The sequence below is a fragment of the Pelophylax lessonae genome, assembly GCF_965119305.1.
Source record: "Pelophylax lessonae genome assembly, chromosome: 1".
In the NCBI taxonomy this organism is placed as follows: domain Eukaryota; kingdom Metazoa; phylum Chordata; class Amphibia; order Anura; family Ranidae; genus Pelophylax; species Pelophylax lessonae.
The window spans coordinates 68,272,200-68,285,982 of record NC_138768.1 but is presented as its reverse complement, the minus strand read 5'-3'; the positions used below and the strand labels follow the sequence as shown (position 1 = coordinate 68,285,982).

The 13,783-nt window shown below is 47.1% G+C and overlaps 1 protein-coding gene across 1 annotated transcript in view; it reads left to right on the top strand.

Moving 5' to 3' along the window:
- The first annotated feature begins 818 nt into the window (after positions 1 to 818).
- CCBE1 (collagen and calcium binding EGF domains 1) overlaps positions 819 to 13,783 on the top strand; it is a 572,626-nt gene continuing 559,661 nt past the window's right edge. Inside the window, exons 1-2 of the mRNA XM_082251853.1 lie at positions 819 to 1,026; positions 8,594 to 8,674. Coding sequence (XP_082107979.1) covers positions 920 to 1,026; positions 8,594 to 8,674 — 188 coding nt within the window. The 5' untranslated portion in view covers positions 819 to 919. The remainder of the gene's footprint in view (positions 1,027 to 8,593; positions 8,675 to 13,783) is intronic.

Genomic DNA, 13,783 nt, shown 5'->3' with positions numbered 1-13,783 from the left:
AAAGGATCCAGACTACATAGGTGACCTACAATAATCACAAGGAAGCCACAGCAAAGGATCCAGTGACCTGCAAGAATAGAAAGAAATCTAATGCAAGGGAATCAGATTCCATAGCATAACTTAAAAGAGATCTCAAGGATCCAGAGTGCAAAGGTAATCAGAAGCATCAGGATAATCAGATTTAAAGGATCGGTAGGCGATCTACAACTAAAAGGGGACTACTGCAAGAGATCCAGACTGTGAAGGTGATAAAAGATCATATTTAAAGGGATCTAGATCTGATAGGTGATCTGCGACAATCAAAGGGGATCCAATTAATCAAGCGATCCATAGGCATCAAGTCAATGCAAAGGATCCCGATTGAATAGAAAGATATCTAATGAAAGATCTTTTTCAAGGGATCAGAATCCGACAATTAAAAGGGATCAAGGATAAAAAGGCGATCTTCAGGAAACAGAAGGAATCTAAAGCAAGGGATCCGGGTAATTTGCAGGAATAAGTAGGGATCTCATTCAAGGTTTCTAGATCCGATACCGAGACAATCAAAAGGGAAAGGATCCGGACAGTGAAGGCGATCTGCAGGATTTAGGACTCCAGTGCAAAGAATCCGGGGTGCCCAGCTGATCTGTGAATCAGAAGGAATCTCATGCAAAGGGATCCAGAGTGACTAAGAATCAGGAGGAATCAGTGTGCCCCAGAAGAGATCCAGCAGACAGGCGACCATCCTCGGTGTGACTCCCAGCAGTAGCCGCTCTCTCTCTCTCTCCTGTGTGATCTGAGCGCTCCGCCTCCAGCCTGATACACCGACCGATCGTCCGACTACAGCGCTGCCCCGAACCCGGACAGGTCTGCCCGAGCGCCCCCTATAGCGCGTCCAGCGCACGACTTCACCCAGCAGGCAGGAAGAGTGCAGGGGCCAATGTGTGAGAGAGGGGCCCGGAGGATCTGCCTGTGTCTGGGCTGCCTCTTACTGCTCCTGCCCCTGGGACTGGCCTGGACCTACAGAGAGGAGGTGGAGAGTGACAGGTGAGTTCCTGATCTCTGACAGGTCACATTGTAGGAGCTGCAGGTGAGGGGTCCCCTGGGGCATTTACCTGTCATCTTCATCATCATCTCCCCTGCTGATTATAACACAGGGTTGAGGGCTTTATAGGTCTAGATCAGAGATCCTACACACACAGCTGTGAGGTTCCTGCACTAAAGAAGTGTGATCAGACAGCTGCAGAGCCCTGGAAATGTGTTCTGTACTGTGTGCTCTTCATCTGGTCCCTGCACTAGGAGTGCTATCACAGCCCTCAGCTGCAGAGCCCTGGAAATGTGTTCTGTATTATCTGTACTGTGTGATCCTTACCTATGACAGGTCCCTGCACTGTAGGAGTGCTATTATATCCCCTAGAAATGTGTTCTGTATTGTTTGTACTGTGTGTTCCTCACCTATCACAGGTTCCTGCACTGTAGGAGTGCTATCACAGCCCTCAGCTGCAGACTCCTGGAAATGTGTTCTGTATTATCTGTACCCTGTGTTCCTCATCTACACCTATGAGAGGTCCCTGCACTGTGCAAGTGCTATCACAGCCCCTGGAAGTTTGTTCTGTATTATCTGTATTGTCTGCACTGTGTGTTCCTCACCTATGACAGGTCCCTGCACTGTAGGAGTGCTATCACAGCCCCTGGAAGTTTGTTCTGTATTATCTGTATTGTCTGTACTGTGTGTTCCTTACCTATGACAAGTTCCCGCACTGTAGGAGTGCTATCACAGCCCCTGGAAGTGTGTTCTGTATTGTCTGTACTGTGTGTTCCTCACCTATGGCAGGTCCCTGCACTGTAGGAGTGCCATCACAACCCTCAGACAGCTGCAGGCCCTTGGAAATGTGTTCTATATTTCCTGTGCTGTGTGTTCCTCATCTACACCTTTGACAGGTCCCTGCACTGTAGGAGTGCTATCATAGCCATCAGCTGCAGACTCCTGGAAATGTGTTCTGTATTATCTGTATTGTCTGTACTGTGTGTTCCTCACCTATGACAGGTCCCTGCACTGTAGGAGTGCTATCACAGTGTGTTTTGTATTATCTGTACTGTGTGTTCCTTACCTACGACAGGTTCCCGCACTGTAGCAATGCTATCACAGTCCCTGGAAGCAGTGGCGGCTGGTGCTCAAATTTTTTTTGGGGGGGGGGGGGGGGGGTTTGGCGCAAACAGAAAAATGTAATAGGCATTGCTTTGCGGCAAAAAACGCTGTAAAAAATTGCGAGACTTTGAGGTCGCAAAAGTGTGAAAGGGGCCTTCAGTAATTAAGGTATAGTGTGCCCCCTTTCAATGCACAGTGACCAGCGTGCCCCCTTTCAATGCACAGTGACCAGCATGCCCCCTTTCAATGCAGTGACCAGCGTACATGCCCCCTTCAATACAGTGACCAGCGTACATGCCCCCTTCAATGCAGAGATCAGCGTACATGCCCCCCAATGTAGTGACCAGCATACATGCCCCCTTCAATGCAGTGACCAGCATACCATTCCCCCAATGCAGAGATCAGCGTACATGCCCCCAATGCAGTGACCAGCGTACATGCCCCCAATGCAGTGACCAGCGTACATGCCCCCAATGCAGTGACCAGCATACATGCCCCCAATGTAGTGACCAGCGTACATGCCCCCAATGCAGTGACCAGCATACATGCCCCCAATGCAGGGACCAGCATACATGCCCCCAATGCAGTTACCAGCATACATGCCCCCAATGCAGTGACCAGCATACATGCCCCCAATGTAGTGACCAGCATACATGCCCACAATGCAGAGATCAGCGTGCGTGCCCCCAATGTAGTGACCAGCATACATGCCCCCAATGCAGAGATCAGCGTGCGTGCCCCCAATTTAGTGACCAGCATACATGCCCCCAATGCAGAGATCAGCGTGCGTGCCCCCAATGTAGTGACCAGCATACATGCCCCCAATGCAGAGATCAGCGTGCGTGCCCCCAATGCAGTGACCAGTATACATGCCCCCAATGCAGAGATCAGCATGCGTGCCCCCAATGCAGTGACCAGTATACATGCCTCCAATGCAGTGACCAGCATACATGCCCCCAATGCAGAGATCAGCGTGCGTGCCCCCTTACTTACCTGGAGCAGCAGAGGCGGCGGGCGGCTTCTGATCAGTCTCTCGGCGTCGGCTTCTCCTCGGTCCTGGCGGCGCGTCTCTGAGTCCTCCGCTCCCGCCTCCTCCTCAGCCAATGGCATGAAGTTTGCCTTGCGGCCAATCAGGAAGCGCGTATCAGACGCGCTTCCTGATTGGCCAGGAGGAGGATCGGTGTGACAATAGCGAATTTTCATTCGCTATTGTCAAACAATGGGTGGGCTCGGGATGCACTGCTCTGCGCCCCGGGGCCACCCTTTGCATCGCCCTATTAGAGCCTCTGGCTCTAATCAGGTGATGCCAAAAAAAAAAAAACCCATTGAACTCCATGCGTCCGGCGCCCCTGCATGCAGATTAGGGGGCCGGACGCATGGATGGGGGGGAGGGGCGGCACCCCTGGGCCCTCTGTACACTGGCCGCCACTGCCTGGAAGTGTGTTCTGTACTGTCTGTACTGTGTGTTCCTCACCTATGACAGGTTCCCGCACTGTAGGAGTGCTATCACAGTCCCTGGAATAGTGGCGTATGTTGATTTTGTAATGCCCTAGGCAAGACTAAAATTGAGCGCCCCCCTCCCCATCCTATGTAAATTTGCCCCACTCCTTTGTTTTTAAGGGATGCAACTCCCTCAAAAATTGAAGGACTACAGTATGAACCCCTGAAATCTCACGGGGGGGGGGAGGGTTGGTGAGGGAGGGATGAGAGAGAGAGAGGGGGGATGAGAGAGAGGGGATAAGTAGGGCTGAACGATAGAGTGTGGGGGATAGTCACATCGCCGAAAGTACGATACTCAGTGGTTGTAGAAGGTAGCAGAACAGAGCCCGACATCCGTCCCACATGTTCCGTTTGCCTGCCTGCAGCTAGTTCTCCTGACTGAGCGGTGAGCAGCGGTGCCGTGAGCAGCTGCACAGCTAACCAATCACGCGTGCCTGCACACCTGATTGGTTCGATGTGCTGCTACTCACGACGTGATTGGTTCGCTGTGCCGCGTTCACCGCTTGGTCGAGAGAACTAGCTGCGGGGCAGACTGAACATGTGGGATGGATATCAGGCTGTGTTCTTCTACCTTAGGTAAGTCTCTCTGCATTGAAGGGGACACGGCATGCTGGTCGCTACATTGATGGGGGGCATGCTGGTCACTACATTGATGGGGGGTACGCTGGTCACTACATTGAAGGGGGGGTACGCTGGTCACTACATTGATGGGGGACATGCTGGTCACTACATTGATGGGGGGGTACGCTGGTCACTACATTGATGGGGGGCATGCTGGTCATTACATTGATGGGGGGGGGGGACGCTGGTCACTACATTGATGGGGGGCATGCTGGTCACTACAAAAGGAAGGTAAGAGACTACTAATGTAGTACTGTCTGACTGTCCTAGTGACTGACTGAGTAGTAAGAAGTTTGTAAAGGAAAGGGGATCTATCTTATGGGGAACCTGCCCTTGCTCAATGCCTGGCCTGCTGACTGTAAGGGGGGATCTATATGGGGGACCTCACCTCACCCTGGCCTGCTCTAAGGGGGGATCTATATGGGGGTCCTCACCTCAGCCTGGCCTACTGTACGGGGGGAGGTCTATATGGGGGACGTGTTGCTGCTACACTTTTCATTGGTTAAGCTGACACGCAGCTCCTTCGTGCTCCAAACGGCTCCAAAACAAAACATAACGCGGCAGCACACACAGGAATCCTATTTTTAGTGTAATTGAACACTTTGTATATTGACCCCCCAAAATAATACCTTGCCACCCCTTTGCCACCCCTGTTTTAAAAGTCTAGCTCCGCCACTGTTCGTCTGGGGTGGCAATTGCCACCCCAGCTAGCCCTCTGGCTCCGCTACTGTTCTGTATTATCTGTACTGTGTGTTCCTTACCTATGGCAGGTCCCTGCACTGTAGGAGTGCTATCACAGCCCCTGGAAATGTGTTCTGTACTGTACTGTGTGTTCCTAACCTATGGCAGGTCCCTGGGTCCCGTTGCTGTATTGGGATACAGGAATACATTTAGAATACATTGTAAAGGAATACAATGTTACAAGGTAACAAATCTTGCCAAGATGAATTGGCGGAGAATTTTCTGTTTAAATATTTATAAACATCAGATTTTTGTTGGAGAAGTATTTGTGCTCATATTGATGATTTCTATCTCAGCAGTTCGCTGGAGTCATAGCAATTACAGCGATTTGTCACTAAGAAGATCATATGGAATCGCTAACATGAAATGACAACGTGACATTTTTAAAGCGATTAGTTGCTCGGTGATGGAGATTTGTTGGGTTTTGGCTCAGCAGTGAAGTCGCTGTGTAAGGCCTCATTCACATCGACACGTTATGGGAATGTGCGCAGGAGGGAATGTTCCTGCGCTCGTTTCTGGAACACAGGAAAACATGTCACGCTTGCACTGCCTTTAGTTGTTAATGGCACACCAAACCGGTGTTCTGTCCTGTGACTAAACATGCGCTTTCAAAATGCGTGCGGCTCAATGCCAGAAACTATGTGGGAGCTTTTTTGGCGCATTTATGTGTGAAAGGCAGCTCATTCCAGTGTATGGCTGGCCCATGCACGCCGCATGAAAATGCGCACAAATGCACAAGTGCATTTCCCCTCCTCTTTTTTCTTAACCTTTAGGGACAGTTCACACTACATGCAGTCCAGTGAGTTTCTTTTCTGCATCAAAAACGCATGGATAATATGTTATATGGTTTTCAAAGGCATAGTCCACACCAGTGTGGTCAGTTCCAGTGCGTTCCAGTTCCAGAAAAAAAAAAGTAGAACATGCTGCACTTTTCCTGCATTGGACTGTACTGGAACGTGGTAAAACACATAAAAAATGCACTGGAATGCATAAAAACCCCAATACAATGAAAAACATTGAAATGAAGAAAAAAAAAAAAGGAATGCATCTGGAAACGCATCAAAAACACACTGGAATGTGCCGAAAATTAGTTAAAAACGTGCATGCAGAAACACAGATCTGATCATGTGTGTCCCAGTGCATTTGTGTTGCATTTTTGGTGTGTTTAGGAGTGTTCCAGTGCGTTTTTGATGAATTTAGCCGTGTTCCAGTGCATTTTTTATGCATTTTGCTGCAGTCCAGTTCAGAAAAAAATGCAGCATGTTCTTCTTTTTTTTAACGGAACTGGAAGGCACCTTTACTGACCACACTGGTGTTGAATGTGCCATTGAAAACCATATAACCTATTATCCATGCGTTTTTGATGCAGAAATAAAAAATCGCACTGGACTGCATGTGGTGTGAACTGGCCCCATAAAGTAAAACTATAGGCAAAACTTTTCTTTTTATTTTTAGAGTAAGAGAGGGTTATAACCCCTGTCATTTTTTTGCCATCTGTGCAAGAAAGTCTCACAAATATGTACCTGTTGATCCTGCCGTTGAAGTTGATGCTGCTCCTTTAATGGGGTGGCAATAATGCTGCACTGTTCCTGAATTCAGAGCAGAGTTGTCACTCTTATGTAGGTTGTCCCCTACTGTGGGATGAGATGTTCCAGGAGGGGTGGTATTGTCACTGTTTAGGGCTCATGCACACAGAAAATTAAAAAATTGCCAGGAAAAAGCAGTGTTGAAAACATGTTTTTAGCCGCGTTTTTAAAAGAGTGTTTGTGAGCGTCTTTCCGTGTTTTTGAACATTAGCATTTTTAAGCTTTTTTAACAATAAAAACACTCCCTAAAATGTAAAAATGCCTAAAAATACAAACGTTTTGCGTTTTTACAGACCAAACAGCCTCTGCTCCAGGACCCACAGGCAATCATTTTCTTTTACTGCTCCTAAACACTTATACCTCCAATCTCCTCTGAAAATGTATGTGTGCACATGGCCGTCCGCATGTGTTAAGCCACATTAAAGCACAGTTCCACTCAAAAGTGGAACTTCCGCTTATCTGTCTCCTCCCCCCCCCCCCTCCGGTGCCACATTTGGCACCTTTCAGGGGGGAGCAGGTACCTGTTTTTGACAGGTACCCTGTCCCAACTTCCGTCGGACCTTGTTGGGGCGAGGTACATCAGAGGTTCGGCCCCCTCCTCCCCCTTCTGCTTCCTGGCCAATTACTTATCGCGGCGCGCTTTGCACATGCGCAGTAGGGACCTGGCCGTGAAGCCGCAAGGCTTCACTGCTGGGTTTCCTTACTGGCAATGGTGGCGACAGCACCCGACATCCGATGGAAACATTGGCTGCGTTGGACAGGTAAGCTGGGCCGCTGATAGGGGGGGACCACCAGCCCTCTTGTAGGGGGCCCGAGCACACAGGGGGGCCCACACAGGGAGGGAGATTAGTGATGGACAACAAATACAGAAATCTTCCTCCAGCACCTGAATCTGATCTTTCCCTCTCCCTGCTATCAGCTATTATCTGCTGCGAAAGAGACACTCGTCCCTCACTAATCCCCCTCCCTGTGTGGGCCCCCCTCCCAGCACAAACTCTAATGTTATCTCTGCTCAGGAGTTTATTTGTAACTTTGTTTCTCTCCCTCTGTCTCTCTGAATCCGGAGCTCCAACTGCCCAGTCTGTATATTATTTTCATCTCATCTTCATTCTTATTTATTAACGTAGTTTTTTCTTTTAGATTTTGCAGGAATTATGCGAGTTATGTTATATTTGTGTCTGCTAATAGTGATTTTGCTGTAATTTTAGCTAAATATATCTTTAATATTTTCTTGGGGGGGCCCTGCCAGGTAGTCTGTACGGGGCCCCGCGATTTCTAACAGCAGCCCTGCAGGTAAGTGTCCCAATATTAAAAGTCAGCAGCTACAGTATGTGTACAGTATGTGTAGCTGCTGACTTTTAATTTTTGGAGGGGGGGTGGAACTCCGCTTTAAGCTCCCCCCCCCAAAAAAAAACAAAGCTCCCTAGTTTTCCTTGTGGGGGACCAAAATCCATAAAACTTCTAGGATAGGTTTGGGAAGTGTTGAACTTGGGCTGTGCAAAGTTTCAAGACAATTGACGGAGATGTAGGCACATTTTGGTACATTAAGCTCTTTTTACAATAAGCTGTTCACATTAAATGTTTTAGGAATGTAAAATATAGCTTAATGTGAATAAATTTTGGTGTGATTTACCAAATGAGCTAAATTTTTCAGAATATGTTGGCATAGATAGACTCTTCTATTGTGTGAAGTTTGGTGGGAATTGGTTAACATCTAAGCTCTTTTTTGTACCTAAAGCCACATTAAGCCCCCCCCCCCCCCCCAAAAAAAAAAGCTTAATGTCCCTAGTTTGCCTCGTGGATGACCAAAATGTATGAAACTTCTAGGATAGATTAGGAAAGTTAAAAACTCAGTCTGTGCAAAGTTTCAGGGCAATTGATTACGGTTTAGGCACTGCCATCTTCACATTAAATGTTTTAGTATGTCCCATATAAATCCTTTTGCAATAATTATTAAATAAGCCTCAATATCTTTTCCTGCATTGTGTATAAGATTTCTCTTGCTTTTCATTCACAGGGAAGTTTGCTCGGAGAATAAGATTACCACCACAAAGTACCCGTGCCTGAAGACTACGGGAGAGCTGACGACATGCTTTCGGTGAGTGCTGCGGTTCATTTCCTTCATCTGATGAGAGAGCGTTGATAAGCGGCGGTGTGATGCTGTGTTGTACCAGATGTACCAGCAGCGTGTCAGATCTGTGCAGGTAGAGATACTGACATGCTCCATATCTTGCTGATTACGGCTTGTGTTGAGTTATTGTCGATGTGTCATGGAGGCTGCGAAGCGTAGAGATACTTTTAGATACACTGGAGATAAAGGATTACTTTGAAGGAGCATTACTTAGCATGGCACCTGTCCTTTCTGTCTATATTCTGTCTTCTGGTCCTGGGTGGAATGCCTTTATTTGGCAAAACTTGAAAAGTTCTGGAGTACAAAATGCAGCGATGTAATTTTCTGTCATTGGTAAAACATGTCACACGTGAATATGATCACTTTGATTTAATTCTGCTGAGATCTGTGAAGCATTGTTAACAATTTAAAGTTGAACCAGTATAAAAACTAAAAAAAACCCTGAAGTGGGGCCCCTCCACACTCTAATGCCCCGTACACACGCAACGATTATCGGCCGACCGATCGTTCGACTTTTGTCCAGAGTAGTGTTTTGTTGGTTGGAATGTGCCTAGACTGCACACAAATTTTCTCGGCCAACAAAAACCAACATCAGAAGTGATGTCATGTGCTGGTTTACTTTCCGTGTGTTTTTTCTTCTCTGAGCATGCCCAGTCTTGCCCATCAGATTTTTGTCTGCAGAAATCTGTACTGACTGACGGAAAATCGGCCGTTGTGTTGACGGCCAACAAAAATTTTATAGTCTGCACACCAGATTTTATTCGGCCGAAAAGTCGGAGTAGGTTGTCGAAAGCATCATACTAACAAGCCAAAAATCGGCCGATCGGACGTTGGCCGAAAATTCCCGGCCGATAATCGATGCGTGTGTACGGGGCATTAGGGTTAACTCAGCCATTCTCAACCAGGGTTCAGTGGAACACTAAAGTTCCACCAGAGGTTGGAAAGGGTTTAATTCAAGCAGGACATAACTCCTTCCTCCCCCAACCACATGTTGTAGTGCTACGTTCCACTGTTCAGGCTACATACACTAGGTTCCACCATACCATCTTGATCCTCTTTAAGATGCAAGCTACTGATGCTGTGCTGGGCCAGCTCTCTGGCCGCTCTATGCGCCAAATCCTGCAGCCTGTGTGTGATGTATCCCAGGACCAGGGCCATATCATTCTGAGAATCAACCCCCTTTTGGAAGTTAAGTTCTTCTTTAAAGAGTGTGCTGATGGATCTCCCATTTGATGGTGCCTGAATAATACCAGGACCAACACCACTTGCCAGAGCCAGTAGCTTAACACCAATGATCTTTCTGTGAGTAAGGGGGGGATTCTTCCAAGTAGTCACCAGTGTAAAACCGGTCATAGACGGTTATGACCGGTTCGATCGATCAACTTGGATACAACCAACCTGTCGGATTTTCCATGTGATTATTGCCAGTGCCTATTGCCACTAGCAATATTCACTGCATGTTCTCCTGGCCAGGACGGCTCCCCGTGCAATGACCCCCCTCCGTGGTTTTAGCAGGAGTTTCACAAAACATGAAAATTGTTTCAAGGGTTCCTCTGGGGTGAAAATGTTGAGAATGGCAGGGTAAATGCTTGTTAGGTCTAGGGGTAGAAGAATAGACATTCATACTTACCTTATTACCTTGGAGAAGTTGTTTTGGATAACTGGTCCTACAGTTTTAGGGAGCTAGATGGAGCTTATTCCTCTACCCCTAGACCTAACGAGCATTTAATCTTTGGTAGCCCATTGCAAGCATATCTTTTTTTCTGCCTAGAGTGGGGCTTTAATGTGGACGTGGCTCTGCCCATTCAGAGTCTTCTACTAGTCCATCCCTTGGACCACTTAAAATTATCCTAATGACTTCTGTCACAAACATCATGTGCCTTTGGTTATGGGGGAGCATGTGACCTCCTCCTAAGAAGCAATCCTCAGACCTGCCAATTATCAGGCCTGAACACCATTGAGGAGCATGGCCTCCTTAACCAGGTGTAAGTTTTGATACCATCTGACTAGGAGGGTAAGCAAAAGGTTTAACTATCGGAGGAAGGAGTATCAGAGAAGGACAGGGAAGGTGCGTATAAGTGGGTCAGGGGTTGGATATCTTACTTTTGGACTGATGCTTGAAGAATAAATCACCCATTGGGTTCTTCAAGAATCCAGTGGTCAAATATTAGTTCCTTATACTTCATGTAGTCACTAAGAGGGGCACTCTAGTTGACTGCTGGGACCTACCTTTATTGTACATTATGGTGAGTGGAGCAGAAAGAATAAGACTGCATGAAAACAGTTGTATACACGATTTAAAGGCATAGAAGGGAATTGTTGGCCCTGCTAAAATTTGTGTCCATTAGTGCGATTTCTGATGCAATTTGTGTCTCGCAGAATCGCAAGACAAGGCAAATCATATTATATTCAGGGGTGCCCATTCTCATCAATGTGACTCATGAGCATGGTGCGATTTTTGGAAAGGGTTCCTGTGCTACTTTGGTGCTCTTTAGAGTGTGACTTGGTCCTAAAGAATATGCAAAAACGCAGTCAAGTCGCATTAAAGTTGCACTATGTAATCGCATTGAAAATCGCTGCAAAATTGCATTGCAATAGTGTGAACCAAGTCTTATTCTATTGAGCCAGTCTTGCGATTTACACAGCCCTAATGCAATAAATCGACATCATCACACAGCTGATTTATTGTCCAGTGAGTGGGAAGATGACATATAAAGATAGAAAACCAAAAGTGGGAAACATTGGGGCCATCTTCCTGGCAGAGTCACATTATGCTGGGCACAAAACCGGCTAAACAGACTAACAAATCCTTTGGAAGACAACAATTTCAACACTGTGTTTAGCAGTTTGTCTGGAGTTCTTGTTTGTGAAATCCAGAGAGGTAGAAGAAGCCGATGACTCGGATTCCGGGGAAAGGGCTGTGTTGGAGAGCGACCGTTCTGATTAGTCAGCTATTGGCACCGCATAGTTCAACTTTTTGCAATAAGCTACTGTTACATCCTTGGTGGATTTCTAGAACCTTTCAATGTTGAAATGTTGATTTGCTACATCTGTTACTGTACTTTGTAATTTGTTACACTTCTGCACTGTGCATTGTAATGATTACATTGGGTTACATTATGTTCAATGACTCATAGAGCGCAGATCATCTGACTTCATCTAATCCAATCAGCCCTGGCAGCCGTGTGCCCCCAGAACTTTCTATTTATTTACAGAAAGTTGGTGTGTAATGTTCCCCAGCAACAGGATCACTTAGGATCCTTTCACATGGGCTTCTGATCAGGTCTGCCTGTCAGTTTTTTAGGTGGACCTGATTGGATCCTCCATGCATCTCTATGGAGCAGCGGATATCAGCAATGACATTGTCCGCTGACACCCGCTGCTCTCCGATCCGATCCTGTCCGTGAAATCCAGACAGATGGAAACCCAATTTTCCATCCATCTGGAGGATAGGATCGGATGAAAACGGGCAGGCCGTCTGTTATCATCCGATCTCCCATAGAGGACAGCAGGGATCTGACAGCTCATTCTCTGCAAAGTAAATGGAGACGGAGCTGTCATCCGCCTGCTCATCGGTGATCGGCAGATCGATCCCCACTGAGCAAAACTGAGTCCGCCGGGTGGAAAGCCGTGTGAAAGGATCCTTACTGTTTTCTGTGAAGTTGCGCCCTCAGGGGTCTGGTCACATTATAGTTTTGCACTACAACACAGCCACAGGGTGCAGTAGATGGATTGGAGTTTTTATTCAATCTTACCAACTATGAAACATTGAGGGGGATTTCGAATCTGGAGCCGCTGTGCATGGCAACCTATCAGCTTCCATATTTTATTTTCTCGACAAATTTGTTTGTTATTTTTCAAATATAACAAAGATTGACAAATTGAGTACATACAAGGATGGTGATACAATATTCAAATAGCAATAAAGCTAAACATATCGATTTATGAACAGTACATAATGTAAAAATGTAACAAAGAGCAACGAATAAACCAGCAAAGTCCATCAAAAGCATTAGAAAATTCCATCAGAAGGAAAAAAAGTAAGCTAGTGACTATTGGTTCATTATGCAAGAGCAGTAATTAGGAGATTAATCTAATTGGTATATATTAACCACTTGCCGACCGCCCGCCGCAGATATACTACAGCAGGCTGGCTTGGCTGCGCGAATCTGTATGGCGATAAGCGGGAGCGATCCTGGAGGCACACATGCGCTCCCATTAGCCAGCGGTGAAGCTGATTCACGGGGTCGGCAGCCACAATTGCCGCCGGGCACCCACGATCACTCCCTGTGGAGAGAGAACCGCGATCTGCTGTTGTAAACAGTTGTTCTCTCAGGAATCAGCACAGACTGCCTGTGTTCCTCCTATTTAGGATCACAGGTCATTCTGGAGGAACAAGGTAAGTAAACTGACTGACTGATGGGCGGGTTGGGGGAGAGATGTGGTGGTGCAGGCTGGAGTGATATGGGAGGGAGGGGCAGGGGCAGGTCCGTCTGCTGCCCCCCCGACTGATGGAGCACCAGCCGCCACTGCACCCCAGTATAAAATGTAAAAAAATGTAAGTGCTACTTATTACTGTAATGCTCGTTCACGCCAGAACATGGTGGGGGGAACTCGCGTTCCATGTGCGTATTCTGCTTTGAAGTTGCGTTTTGCAGCGGGTGTTGATGTTAATTGAATGACACTCCAATGCAGGTCACGAACGCAGTGCATCTGCCTGCACCGGATCGCATGGTACAGATGTGATCTGGCTTCAGAGCATTTTTTAAAGTAGCACATGCAATACTTTTGTGCGGTCCAGCTCAATTCATTCCATTCAAGATGAATCGGCTCAAATTGCACCGCACTGCACTGCACGTGAATCGCAATGGAAAGTGCAGTGTGCTGTGAGAACCAGCTCCTAGTTTGGAACCTTAGCCTGGGAAGATGCATACAACCACCTTGATGACATTAACTTCTCATCAGAAACTTCCATCACATCAGAGGCCCCCATCATGTCAAAGGCCCCCCCATCTTGTCATATTCCACTCATCACATCAAAGTCCCCCCCCCACATCAGAGGCCCTCCATTACCGC